General features: G+C 36.1%; 1 protein-coding gene across 1 annotated transcript; it reads right to left on the bottom strand.

The window, feature by feature from the left end:
• Window positions 1-7,467: 7,467 nt before the first annotated feature.
• LOC110872458 (myosin-4) lies at window positions 7,468-10,930 on the bottom strand. Its single transcript, XM_022121258.2, has 6 exons — window positions 10,498-10,930; window positions 10,102-10,231; window positions 8,898-9,029; window positions 8,710-8,816; window positions 8,429-8,629; window positions 7,468-8,002 (listed from the first exon to the last, which is right to left on the bottom strand). The coding sequence occupies exons 1-6, from the start codon at window positions 10,759-10,761 to the stop codon at window positions 7,679-7,681; spliced, it is 1,158 nt and encodes a 385-aa protein (XP_021976950.1). The 5' UTR covers window positions 10,762-10,930; the 3' UTR covers window positions 7,468-7,678.
• Window positions 10,931-15,008: the final 4,078 nt, after the last annotated feature.

Below are 15,008 nucleotides of genomic sequence, written 5' to 3' on the forward strand. Positions count from 1 at the left end.
GGGCGTTTTTGGGCGTGATTTTCGAAACAAAGGTCCCCAGCGTGTTTTAAATCACGCCAAAAAGGAAAAGTGTTGGCCAATCACATGCATCCCTCTTTTTCTTGGCCAATCCCCTTTTTTGGTTATTTTTTTATTTAATTCTTTACACCCTTTTTTAACATAATAACCACATCCCCACTACACCCATTTTAGAAAAACGCCCAATAATGCCCCTTGCCGACTGAACTGCCACATGACAGAAAACGCCCAAAGATGAGGGCATTATTCACCTTACCACTACGCATGGTCTAAAACCAACTTAAAACTCATTTTTTTAACCAAGTCCAATAATCACTTGAAAACTTGATCACTGACAACAGTTGAAGAATTGCAAATGAGGCTTGTGTTGTCGAAGCCAAGTTTTCGAAAACTTACTTTTACACGAATGCCATATTGGGTTCTCGACTTTATTTCCTGAATTTATTAAACCTGAATACGTGTTTTGTCAAAATATGAGCTATTTTTTATTAGTATGAACATTTTGGTCATTTAAAATTTTAATTTTATAAGTAACCCTGATTGGTGTACTTTTTACACGTCTTATAGCATCTCAAACGTTTTCTGATCATTGAAAATTTTAATTTTATACATAACTGATCGGTGCACTTTTTACACGTGTTAGGGGAGGGGGTGGTTCACTAGTGATAGAATTTATCACTCATAAGCACCAATCAAGTTCCACCATGTCATCAACCATTTTTCCATCACTCACAACCTTTTTTAGTGGGGGTGGTCATCACTCATCACCCCAACCAACAATTTTCCCCCAACCAACAATTCCACTCACAAAACCAACCCATCACGCGTTGAAAATATAACGAAAATGGATTTTCGTTAACATATAACACGTTATATGTTTTAGTGGCGGTGGAGTATAACGCGTGGTGGAGTGTTCCCGTGATAGTATCACGTACGAGCCCGGGTCACCTTATAGCATCTCAAACTTTTTGTATTATATCATTACTAGATTAGAACCTCGTGTATTACACGGGCTGAATAAATGTGAATTTATATACTAAATAATAAAATAATATATCTTTAAAAACTTTGTTTATTACATGGATTGAATACATATAATTTTATATACTAAAAAATAAAAAGTTATATCTTTAAAACCTCTTGTATTGTTGTACAGGTTGAATAAATATAATTTTATACATCAAATAATGAAAAAAAACTAAATAATAAATTATTTATATATTTAAAAAACCCCGTGTATTGTACGGGTTGAATAAATCTAATTTTATATATCAAATAATAAAAAAAGTTATATTTTTAAAAACTCATGTATTACATAGGTTGTATAAATGTAATTTTGTATAGTAATTTATAAAAAAAGTTATATCTTTAAAAAACCTCGTGTATTACACGGGTTGAATTTATATATCAACTAATAAATAATTATATTTTTAAATTACTCATGTATTACACGGGTTGGATAAATGTAATTTTGTATAGTAAATGATAAAAAAAATTGTATCTTAAAAACCCCGTGTGTTACACGGGTTGAATAAATGTAATTTTATATAGTAAATAATAAAAACTTATATCTTTAAAAAACCTCGTGTAATACACGAGTTGAGTTCTGATTAATTTCAGATTTTGATTTCCTGCATTTTCTCTTCTATTAAATAATAATAATAATTTTTCTCTCCTTAAAATTACATCTTAAGTCATATTCTTATTTTTAAAAACATATTACATATTACTGATTATAAAGAGTCATAGACAATTTAAATATGTTACCTAAATTTGGATGTAAAAGTATAAAGGTAAATATTAAAATAAAATATCTCTACGATATAATAAAACTATAATGTAATCTATTCCTATATCTAAGGAAATATATTATAAAAATAATAATTTAATATTAATAGTATATTTTCTAAACAAGTTTTTAATCTATACTATATCTCTACGTATATCTCATAATTATATATATTAAATAGTATATCTCTACGTATATCTCATAAATAATTATTTAATTTTAAATAATTATTTAATTTTAATAGGCTAAAAAATAGATGGCTCCAATGAGTGACATGTGTCCCCAAAATGGTTTTTTGTTATTATATAGTATAGATTTGCATAGAATATATAATTTTATTGTGTATTATTTTTGTGCAAGTTATTTAGACTAAGGGGTATGGTGAGGCTCATCCCCATGAGGATGGGCCGTCACGTAGGTGCCACATCACCATCTCATGGAGGATGGGCCTCCATTCATTTTGAGGGGGGTGGAGGATGAGCCTACCCCACGTTTTTTTTTATAATTTTCTAAGTTTTTTTTTTTTAATTTAATAAAAACTTTAAAAACATTAAAAATTACAACATAAAACAACCTAAATAAATTCATTTCATAACACTAAAAAAATTACATTTCCTAAAAATAAAAATTACTAATCCTAAAAACAAAAACATAAAAAACGAAAAAAAAATACGATACGATACGATTAAAAAACTAGACAACCTACGACGTCCATTTTTTTCACCTCTTCTTTCATCCTCCGATAAACCTCGCGTTCATCCTCCGGAACCGAGTCGAGATCCAACCTCATAATCCTAAAATCTTCCGCTCGAGCATAGTCGGCCGACACGGTTTTCTTGTGAGTATATTTTTCGGCCGCGAACTCTTTGAACGAACGGAATTCGTTTATCAACTCGTCCATTTTCGACGATGCCTTCGAGCCCCCACCTCCACTCGAGCCCCCACCTCCACTCGAGCCACCACCTCCACTCGAGCCGGCCCCTTTTCGCTTTCCGGCCGCGTCTTTTTTTGCTTTGTCCCTTCCGGTGGGACGTTCCGACTCGTGAACGGGCAACACATCATCGTCATCTTCCGGGTCGTCGGTTTATGTCGATTTGACAACGAGCGGTGGAGCCTCCTGCACTATAACTTCCGGACTCGGAATTTTAGTCCGTTTGGCCGTTGCGACCTCATTTGGAACCGGCTTCCATTTTTGTTCTTTCCTTACAACGTTCCATGCTCGGAAGTGCGGGAAAGTCGTTGAATTTTGAGAGTCCCACTTAGCGATAGCAAGGTTAAGAATGTCCTGGTCGTTACTCCCGCTAGGAGGAGAAGTGTAAATTTGGTTATAAATCTGGTTAAAGTTATTGATGACCTTGCTCATTTTACGCCACTTGCTCGAGACGGATTCGACATCACGAGCCGGACCATGCTCCATAATCGTGTTAAATCTATCCGTTGCCGTATTCCAAAAACTACTACTCGTTTGGTTGTTTCCTAAATTTTAAAAAATATCGCATTAGTAAAAATAAAAAAATAAATGTTTTAAAATTTAAATTAAAAGTTTGGTTCATACCGACTATCGCGCAAGTAGAGGACTTAACAAACGCCATTGCTAGCGCCTCCTCCTCTACTTTCGTCCAAGGTCTCCCCTTTGCCCTCGAACCGCTTTTTGGCGCGGTTTCGGGTACGTTTTCAACCTTCTTCCCCTTCCCCTTGTTTTTTTTGCGCTTGAGCTCTTGCGGTGGCGATTCGGGGACGACTTCTTCATCATCATCGTCAAGTTGAACCGGGGGTTGCGGTTGGGAAGTTGGCGGTTGCGATTGGAGTTGTTCAAACGTGTTGCGTTGCATGATTTGTTGGAGTGCTTGGTATTGTTGCATTTGTTGAAGTTGAGACATTTGTGAGAAGGCGTTGGGCGTTTGTTGGAAACCCGAAAACGGAAATTGCGGAGCCCCCCACGAAGGATCCATAGTCGGAGTGTAAGCGGGAGTCGAAAATAAGTTAGGTTGGTTCGGGTTGGGATTATTCGGGTTGGGGTTGTTTGGGTTGGGGTTGTTTGGGTTGAATGGATTCATGATTAGAGCAAATGGTATAAAAATAATAGAGTGTTTTTTATAAAAAAGGAAGAGAATTGGAGAAGAATGGGAATAGAATGGGAAAGAATTGTATAAAAATGGATGAGATAGAGGTATTTATTTAAATTGAAAAAGTAATTTTTTTTTATTAAACTAGCCGTTACAACGGCTATATATTCAAACATGGGCCCGTCTTCCCCGGTTGTGGGGAGCCGTTTGTGCCGTTGCCGAGCCCAGGGGGTGGTGTGGGGGACTGGCGCCGGTCCTAGCCGGGCCTCAGCCAGCCCCCATACCCTTCAGTCTTATGGAAACCAGATAAAACAGATAAAAAGTAAAACTAAACAATAATTTTGACTAGCAATTAATTTGTAAGCTAAATGTTAAATAGATGTTGGGCTTAAATAAATTAATCTCCTATGGGCTAAGTAAAGTAACTGGGCTAATATGATGGGCTGCTGCCCTAAGCCGAGAAGAAGCCAGGGGTCTTGGCCGAAGATTCCTTGGTTACAAACAAGGTATTCTTTCATCGGATCATTCTAATTGCTAGCCGAAACAAAATTCAGTCATCCTCCACAATGAAAATGAAAATTCAAGTCTAAAATCTAAATTACCCTCGATCACAACCAGGGCCGAAATATCCAGAGGCCCATGGCAGTAGAGAAAATGGGCCCCTCAAATTTACTTTTCCCAAAAAAAACGTGCCACGGGGAAGGCGGGCCTGGGCAATCACCCACCTTGCCCCCCTCTCAACCGGCCATGATCACCACTAGATGTATGGTTTGGTTCTACATATGTATTAAATTTGACTAATGAATCTTTACCATACATTAATATGCTTTCAATGTTTACACTAGCGAATGGATTGAATATGCTCATGTGTTTAACATATGTGCATGTTACTTGCAAAACAAAATATTTATGATCACGTTATTGCATATCTCCTTTTTCGGCTTAAGTCGCTAAAAAAAGGTGTCCCATTGTAGTGTTTTATAATTGTTCATCGTTCCTCGATTACATGTTAAACAATGCTATGTCTATGTAGCTAACAAGTATGATTCATTAAGTTAAAACATACATTGTGCTATCACGCAAGAATCTAAATGTGATTGTTTTTTCTTACCTCATATTTTGTACCGGTTGTTCGGATTTCTTTATTTATTTACAATTTATCTTAACATTAGCTCAATTCACAATCAAGCAAATTTACATCGTGTATTTTTCAGAATTAATGTTATAAACCTGGTTATATGAAGTTTTTACATATTATAGAATTATATTGTTTGTATTGTACAACTCTGTTTAATACACGGGCCTGTAACCTAGTATAAGACCACCCGTATTGGGGAAAAATTTGGGCGTTTTATGGCAAAACTACGCCCCTCCACGGCCCCAAACCACCCCCATGGGCTTTTTTCTCAAAAAAAATTGGGGCGTTGTTTTTTTCCACGCCATGTTCATTTTGTGTTGGCCAATGACTGTGCATCTCTTTTTTTGCCTCTAACAATTTTTGATGGTTTTTTTGTAATTTAAATTCTATTACATCCCTTTTAACAAAATGCTCACATCCCCACTACACCCATTTTAGAAAAAGGCTTCATAATACCACATTGCTGACTGGACTACCACATGGCGCAAAGCGCCCAAGAATAAGGTGTCTTCCACTAAGCATGCTCTAAGACCAAGCGTAATGGGGCGTTTTTTTTTAAAAATTTTTGCCCGAAAACGCCCTATAACGCCCCACCCCCCATTACAGGGGGCGTTATCAGGCGTGATTTTCGAAAAAAAATGTCTCCGGCGTTTTAAAAATAACGCTTAAAAATGTGGGGCCACCAAAAATTCGACCGTTGTTCAAACGGTAACTTTCTTTATTTCTTTTTTTATTTTAAATAATTCCCACTATATATATTTAACCCACATTCACACCATTTTTTATACAAAAACTCACTATCTCTCCCACTTTCTTCCAACTTTTATAAAAAAAACCCACTATCTTCTAATTTTTATACAATCATGCATCCATTCCGCCCTCCTTTTGGTGTCCCCGCTAGACCCGCAAACCCGAACACAACCCAACCCAACCGCAAACCCCATTCAACCTTCAAGAAATGGACCCGAGCTTTTTAACTTACGCGGCTTACTTAAGTGGCGTCCCTCCGTTTGTTCCTCCAACTTTCGGCTATGGTCAAGCCGGCGGGTCTCAACCGTCACAACCCGAAGCCGAACCCGATGTGGAAGTCGTACCGGAGACGCAACCCGAACCGGTGCAAGAAACATCGAAACGCGGCAAAAGGTCGCATAAGAAGAAAGATAAGGACGCACCGAGGCGTACAAAAAATATAATCAAATGGACGAAGGAAGAGGAATACGCGTTGACTCGGGCGTATGTCGACATTTCGGAGGACGAAGAGACCGGTAACTATTTTATATAAATATTATTTTACTTACTTTGTTATTTTGTTTTTTAACAAACAACTTATTATTTTTTTTTTGTAGCAAACTTTCAAACGGGTCCGGTTTTTTGGGATAGGGTTCGTGCACTCTTCTTTAGCACGTGGGGTCAAGGCGAACATCGGGACAAAGACTCAATTTCTAGCAAATGGACCGACATCAACAACAAGTGTCATGGGTTTCAAGAAGTCTTCCAACGTAACTACGACAATCGCCCGAGCGGTGAAGGTGACGTGGGGGTTTTAACGAAGAGTTTGGAGGAGTTCGAGAGGACAAAAGGCCCTTTCACGTACTACAAGTGTTGGGAGCTACTTCGAAAAAGTCCAAAGTGGGCGGTAGTTAACCCAATGACGTCTAGTAGTAGACGTCGGGCTAAAAGGTCAAAAACATCATCCTCCGTTGACCCGTCAACTCCGACATCGGATGCCCGCAATGTTGATTTAAACGAGGCGGTGGACGAGGGCATTCAAGAAGAGTTGGCCCGACCCGGCGGTAGAAGAAAGGGAGCCGGGAAAAAAACGCTCGAGTCGTCTTCCGATCTCGAGTTAAAGGATGATTTCGAGGAGATGAACCGTCGTCTCCAAGACATTCGAGATCTCGGCCACCAACGTTATGAAATTATGAAGGAACGAATGGCCGAAACAAAAAAATTTAACGAGATGCAAGAGGCGAGGCAAATGGAAAAGGACATCGAGTTTTTGTCCAAACCTATCGACCACCTACAAGGCAATGCGTTGATCCTTGCGCAAATGCGTCGCCAAAAAATTAAAGAAAAATATGGACTCTAGATCATATTATTTTTTTATGTTTTTTTTTATTTTTTTCAGTTTTTTTTCGGTTTTTTTTTATTTTCTGCTTTTTTTTTACTTTCGGTTTTTTTTTAAGTTTTTTTTTTATTTTTTTTTCAAGTAATGTAATTTTATTTTTAAATTAATAAAGGTTATTTTATGTTTTAAATTAAAAAAAAAATAAATGTGAAATGATTGTAAAATGATTGAATGGGGCATTATGGGGCATTATACCACTACACCACTTTTGCTATAATGCCCCCTTGCTGATTAGGACGCCACATGGCGCAAAACGCCTCATGGTGGGGGCATTATAGTATTATACCACTACACATGGTCTAAGAATGTAATAATAACCACTTTGATGTATTGGAAATGACATCCAATTTATATTAAAACTATCACATCATCCAAAAAATCTTGGAATATGACAAGGTCAAAAAGTCTTAAAAAGTTTCAAAGTAATATACACGATCGATGCATGTAGAGAACCCTTTCTGAATTACATTTGTGTGTATGTCTATATATACGTATATGTGCATGATTAATTATCTTCTTCCATCATATATGCCGTTTGATCATCTATGAAAGCAAGTTTTATGGACTCTTTCGGTTTGACCATCCTCAAATCTATCAAGTGTTTTCTTTACGTCGTGTAACCGAGCTTTAAACTCTTTTATCCATGCCCTAAACCGACCCTTCAACTTTCTAAGCTCCTGTTTTCGGCCTTTTCTTGACTCCAAAGTATTGTCCACTTGAAAATCGGAATTATTTTCTTGGAGCTCAAGTATATGTCTAATCGTAAGATTCGTTTTCATGTAATGGTCTTGGTGTCGAGTAGGTTTTTGAGGAAAATGAATGATCTCATTCGACTTTGTTTCTCGAGTTGATTCCAAGTTTACCTAGAGCAAAAACGTCTTTTGTTAAACACTATTAGGAAATTGAGTTTACGAAATATGTCATTGAGGGCTATAAACCTGTTGGAGACTACCGATGGATCCCACAAAATTCAAAAGGAAAATAAAATATATAAGTACTCGTTAGAAAACAGTTGGTAATTACCGACAGATACAATAAAACCAAAAAAAATCAAAGAATCTACAAGTATCCGCCAGACTGATAAACGATCGATTCAACATAATCCAAAATAAAAGAATCTATAAATATCCGCCAGACTGCTCGATTGATCCAACAAAATCCAAAAGAAATAATAACTAAAATCTATAAGTATTCGTTGTTGATTTGTTAGTAATTGCTGACGGGTTTTAAGGACAAAGCTTTAAATAAAGATAAAGATGTAGGATAAAAATGCAATGACATGAACGTACTTGAATAGAAGTGAACTCATCTTGCCATATTTTCTCCTTTGAATTCATTTTAGCGTTGTGCAACTCCCATTTCCTATCGATTTGTTGGATTTGGAGCTCCAAGTTAGAGTTTTCCCGTTCCTTGTGTCGCAAGGCAGCCTCGGTCTTTACAACTTGTTGTTCAAGGTTGCGAATGTAGGATTGTGACACCTTGACATGCTCCTAAACAATGATAAACCATTGAGTTAAGTTTGTCCTTCAAGCCTTATAGATTTTAATATGCGCAATGTAAAAACAAGTACCAATTTTTGTATGTTCTCTTCGTGTAATTCTTCGGCTTCTTTTGTAATTTTATTGGCCGCGGTTCCTGTAGAGCCAAGGTGTCTTCGACTTAACCAAGCTCGAACCACTAACATTGAACAAAGTTTAATAGCTTGTTGCGTTTGATCCAAAACGCCAATATTGGCGCTTAAGGGTATAATGGTCTCACCTGATTGCAAATAAATGATCGTTGTCTCCTGATTCCTCAATGGTTTCCAAACGAACTCCTGATCAATGTGTGTTTGTATGCACCTTTTGGTCGAATTTTGAAACTCTTTTCTTGCCTTTTCACCACGAATAACTACACGGACAGATTATATGCAATATATTAGACTTTTTTAAAATTAAATATAAAGATTAGTATTTTATATGTAGGGATGGCAAATGAAACGAACTCGAACCCAACGCGCAAACCCAAAACATTCGGAGTGGATAATGGAATGACTTTTCGGGTATGATATTAGTTTTCAATATTTCAGTGAGTATACAGTATTAGGTGATACCTCCCCCGATTACCCGTAACATACATACCAATTTATCCAAACCATACTCGTGAACCTTTTCTTTTTTTTTTTTTTTTAATTCTCTTTGTCCTTGGTAATAAAATAATATACTAATTCACTAAATTTTAGTTTTATATTTATAATTTCAATGGGTAATAAATTTATTTGAAAATAAAAAAAGTAAAAACCGTATTTAGAATTCCTAACAAATAGTTTTGATCAAACTAACAGATATATCCAATACCCGAAAGTACTAGGCCAGGTATGAAGCATTGTTTTACAATCATACATGATACTCATATTATAAATAATCTTCCTAAACACGTCCCCCTTTCATCCTAGCTATGTGATTTTCATAAGAGTTAAATGTCATTTTAGTCCATGTGTTTTGAGTCATTTTGCCAATTTAGTCTAAATGTTTCATTTTTCGCATGTGAGTCCAAAAAGGTTTCACCGTTGCCATTTTAGTCCACTGGGTTAGTTTCATCCTTTTTTTCTGTTAACGAGAAGGACAATTCAGTCATTTTATATGTAATTCTGTTAACTAAAAGGGCAATTCGACCATATAAAATGACTGAATTGCCCTTCTCGTTAACAGAAAAAATGGATGAAAGTAACCCAGTAGACTAAAATAGCAACGGTGAAACCTTTTTAGATCCACAAGCAAAAATAAACCTTTAGACTAAAATAACAAAGTGGCCCCAATCACAAGGACTAAAATCACATTTAACTCTTTTCATAATTTGTTAAAGTGTTTCGTTAAACAAGCATTCAATACATCTCCCTTTTTTATGGTATAGTTAACAAAATTGTATTGTAATAAATAATGATCAAAAAAGAAAGTTATAGGAATTATTAAGAATGAATTACATGATTGAAGTGTAATAATCGCATCCTTAAGCATGTGATAATGAGAGCGTGCTTGGTACCCACGGAAACTTTTTTGGATTCCGATTATGCCCTTCTCATCTTTTTCCTCTCCACCGTTTTTCATTAGATTCTGCACATACAATACATACATCATGGACTCATGGTAACATTGTAATACATATATTTTGAAAGAAAAAAAACATATTGTAAACCAAATATTCAAAATGTTTTCAGATAATAAGATTTGTTAATCAAATTCAATCAATCATTTCGTCAACAAGTTTACTATATAAAAAAAAGTTACATAGTTACAAACTATTACATATTGATCGATAAATAATCGTAATATATTGCATGACATGGTTATCCTAGAACAAAAGATTTATTGTATTTCACCTTACTAAAAGTAACACCACCTTCAATGAATTCAAAACCATCTCTCTTGCTTCGGCTATCTACAAACTCTTTCTTCGTCTTGCCACCAAACTCATGCATGTGAAATGACAAAACTGCCCTTCTAGCTCGATTGGTCGGTATCCGAGCCTTGGAAACAGGACGTTGGGGCAACATCGGTATTTTTCCATGATCACCATAGTGGTCAAGACTTTCTTTGCTTTGAAGGTCATGAAGCATGAGTTCAAGGGTGCTTAAAGCAGCCATTTTTGGAGATTATACAAGTTTTGTGGTGAGAATTGAAATACATGTAATGTATGTCAGTGGATGTTAGAAGGTGGATTGTGGATGGGGACATTAAAAACTTAAAACTTGGCTCAAATTAGGCTTCATGGGATTTGGACATTTATTGGGAGTTGGTACAAGTGTTAATGTAAGAGCCTTTTGTGGCTTTTTAAGCAACTCTTGGAGGGGATAATACTATTAATTTTGTGAATATAAATACTTTGTCTTTTGCTTTTATGTCATTCTTTGTTCTCTTGTTTAAGGACATCCACCTATTTTTAATACATACACATAATATTATTTTAAAGATATTTAAAGTTCCCTTTATTTATGGTGATGGGTGTATGGATCTTTTTTTATATTTAATTTAAAGTTTAATAAGTGTATTTATGTTATAATTTTGCAAGTTCATGTACTTGTATGCTTGGCGTAGAAGAGTGTTTGTTCACAATAGACTCTCGTTTTATCTTAAATTAAGTATTTATTTTAAAAGTACTTATATCTTTTTTTCATTCTTGTCTTGATCACTATGCCGTATGATTGCATAATCTTAAACCGCATATATTCTATATTCAAATAATATATTATGATTTTTCAAAAAACAACTCACGTGCCCATTTCCTATACATACAAAACCCAAATAGGGTAATAGTGCTAGGCAGCTGCCTGACACTCTCCTATTGTACCAAACAATTTATTATTTTATATCCATTTTAAATTACTTTTTTGCTCCTGTTTAAAATTACCGTTTTGCTGTCTGGCACTCCCCCATTGGACCAAACAATTTATTATTTTATATCCATTTTAAATTACGTTTTTGCTCCTGTTTAAAATTACCGTTTTGCCCCCAGTTCAAAATATATTTACGCTTTTGTCTCCATCTCAAAATTACGATTTTGCCCTTAATTCAAAATTACGATTTTGCCTGGCACTCCCCCATTGGACCAAGCAGTTTATTATTTTATATCCATTTTAAAATTAGGTTTTTGCCCCTCTTTAAAAATACGGTTATGCCCCCAGCTAAAAATAAATTTACGCTTTTGTCCCCAGCTCAAAATTACGATTTCTCCCTCGATTCAAAATAAAATTGTGGTTTTGCCCTCAGCTCAGAATTACATTTTCGCCCCCGGTTAAAATTTTGTTTTTGCCCCCAGCTAAAAATTACGATTTTGCCCTCTGTTCAAAAATGTTAATTTTCCCCGTTTAAAAAATTATGATTTCGCCCTCAGTTTAAAATTACTTTTTTCCCCCACTTCAAAATAAAATTATGTTTTTACCCCCAACTCAAAATTACAATTTTGCCCTCGGTTCAAAACAAAATTGTGATTTTGCCTTTAGTTTAAAATTACGATTGTGCCCTTAGTTCAAATTTATATTACGTTGTTACCCCAAGTTCAAATTTACGAATTTGCCCCTGTGAAAATTTACAATTTTGCCCCTGGTTCAAATTTACAGTACTACCATCACTTTAGCTTTTGGCAAATTACGATTTACCACAGTAAAAAATACAACTTTCCCTCAGTTAAAAATTACAATATTAGCATTGTTTTAGTTTTTTATCAAAACTATAAAAGTGTTTTGTTTTAATTGGTTGACTCGATTTAATTGTTTTTCGTATCAATGAGCTGCCTAATACTCGCTCATTATTCGGCCATCGCCCCGCAACGCGGGCGGGGCATCAACTAGTTTGATATACAATTCACAGTTTACAGTAAGAGTAAGACCTGAACCCTTGGCTAGGTGTTGTCCATTAACGAGCTGAGCCATTAACATGCTAGCTCAGCCGTTAACGGAGGGAACACGCCCAGCGCATGAATAGGCCTTGTTAATGGGGTTATGGTTAATGGGTTAACGACGATAATGTGTAAAAATCCAACCATTGGACGCGAGCTTTGAGGAAAAAAGGGAACGTTGGGTGGGTGGGGTAGCTGTTGGGTTGGGTTTAAAAAACAGTTTTCTTAATTTTCTATAAATACAATCTAAACAAAATCAAAATTACGCAACCTTCTACACTACTACACACCTTCAAAATCCATATTCTCTCCAAAGAAGATATGGACCCTTGGGATCCAAGGCATTCGGTTTTTTTTTTTTTTTTTTTGCAAACATGCAGCCGGAGTATAATAACCCGTTTTTTGCGAACACACAGTTGAACCCACCCCTTTGAATGATGTAAACAACCCTTCTAATATCTTTGATCCAAGGTATTTCGACCAAAGCAATGTGTATCATCCTAAACAAGAAAGCCAACCCTCGCCAAACCTAGAATATGATTTTGGTCTTAACTCGATTCCAGATACACATTTTTTTCCGACACACAACCGCCACCACCACAAACAACCGAATCGGAGTCATCATGCAAGAAAAAACGTGGTGGACAAAATTTCAGGAAAGTTGACATATATGATGAAAAGAGTACCGTGGAGCGTAGTTCCACGAAGTTATGGGACGAGAAAAGTACGGTGGAGCGAACAATTTTTTGAGAAAATGAACCTACATGACGTAAAGAATCAATTCATTTTACGCGATCAACAATTGGCTTGTTAATAGCCGTAATCGAGGAAGTGGAAGAAAAGATGTAGACGTCATGGTGGAGGCTAATGATCAATCTAAAGCTCAATACCATGCACCCTTTAGGATGGAAAGAATATGGGAATTTCTTAGGAAACCCTCAAAGTGACATTTAATAGCCACGACACAACCACCCAATTCGAAAGTCCAAACGATCACAAACTACATGATCCACCAAACCAAATTCCTCCCAAGCCACATTGGATGCTAGTTCGCATATAAATCTCAACGAGTTAGACTAGGACGATGAAATAGAAGAGGAACCAGAGCCGGGACCACTGGTCTGTCTAATGGGGAGAGAAAAACAAAGTGGTACATAATAAATCTCGTCATCCTTCAAAAGTACTACATCTAAATCCAATAAAGTTTTGGTTATCGAAATTTTGGACAAAAAAAAAATTCACCGCCTGAGCGGGTATAGAGAAGAATGCATCACGGCGGACCTTGTTTTCCTCTAAAAAGACTATTCGGGTGTATCGGAGGAAAATCAGTTGTTTTTCAAGTAAAAGAAACAACAAATTCGTGAACGCCTCCGCAAAATGCCTTTCAATTAATCCTAAATTTTATATCTTTGTAGTGTTTTTTAAGTATGTTTTTATTATTAATTTTAATGTAACCTTTATTTTAAGTCTCGTTTAATTTTAGTGCACTTTTTATTTTATTTTATTTTATTTTTACATAATATGATTTTATTTCTTTGTATGGCATTTATATTTAAAAATATATAATAATTAAAAAATTGAATAATTATTGTTAAGTGATTGCGGTGTAGTTATTCCACAACTCAAGTTAATAAACATTTTAGTTAGTGGTACTCTGCTGAATTGGAGCTGATATGACAACATTTTTTTGTTAGTTAATGAAATCAATGGTATCTGCAACACATAGTCTTAGGGGGGTCGGGGCACTCCACGGGTAGGGGCTCACAGGTTCAAACTAGTACCATAACACCGCGGCCACTCCCAAGGGTAGGCAAGGCGGGTTGGTTAAGCTAGTAGGTTTCCCGTGCAAGGGTTGAGTTTGTTTGAGGAGGTTGTTGAACTTGGGATTAGTGGGTGGGTTTTATCTGGTTGGGGCATGTAACTTTTTTTAAATTAAAAATATGAGTAAACTGCAATTTATGTCCCTGACCTAAGGGGTCGGTATCATGTTGAGTCCCCATTTTCAAAATTTCGACCGTTGAGTCTCATGTGTTACAAAAGCGCTACAAGTTGCGTCCCTGACCCTCACTTTTGTTAGTTTGACCAATGTTGGTCGTCTGTATCAAGGGTAAATATGTAATTTCGACTTTAAAAATCCTCAATATATGTATACTCTTGTTGCGATTCCGAAACCCTTTCTTATTCGTAAAAGTAAACCCAGTACGAAGCCCAATTCTCAGTCATCAATGATTCGTGGTTGAAGATCGCTTGGAGGTGATGGGTATGTATTAGCGAATTCGAGGAGATGATGATCACGTTGATCCTAATGATGTATACCGTAAGTTTTTTTTTGGTGTATAAAACACATTGTTTGATGTAAATTGTTGTAACAACCCTCAAAAATATTCCAAACGACAACCCGTAATCAAAACCAGAAGTGCGCACGATGAAACTTGTATACCCAACTTAGCGGTTAAGAAAACTTGACGGTTGATGAACCAACCCGCACAAATGTAC

Source organism: Helianthus annuus, chromosome 1, assembly GCF_002127325.2.
Source record: "Helianthus annuus cultivar XRQ/B chromosome 1, HanXRQr2.0-SUNRISE, whole genome shotgun sequence".
Taxonomy (NCBI): Eukaryota; Viridiplantae; Streptophyta; class Magnoliopsida; order Asterales; family Asteraceae; genus Helianthus; species Helianthus annuus.

Bases quoted from the DNA above. Each gene is read 5' to 3' on its own strand.
- LOC110872458 (XM_022121258.2), bottom strand. From the start codon at position 10,761: ATGGCTGCTTTAAGCACCCTTGAACTCATGCTTCATGACCTTCAAAGC. The intron at 9,030-10,101 runs GTAATTCATTCT...CTGTCCGTGTAG, and splicing joins GATTATTACACTTCAATCAT to TTATTCGTGGTGAAAAGGCA. The intron at 8,630-8,709 runs GTACTTGTTTTT...ATCATTGTTTAG, and splicing joins AAGAGAACATACAAAAATTG to GAGCATGTCAAGGTGTCACA.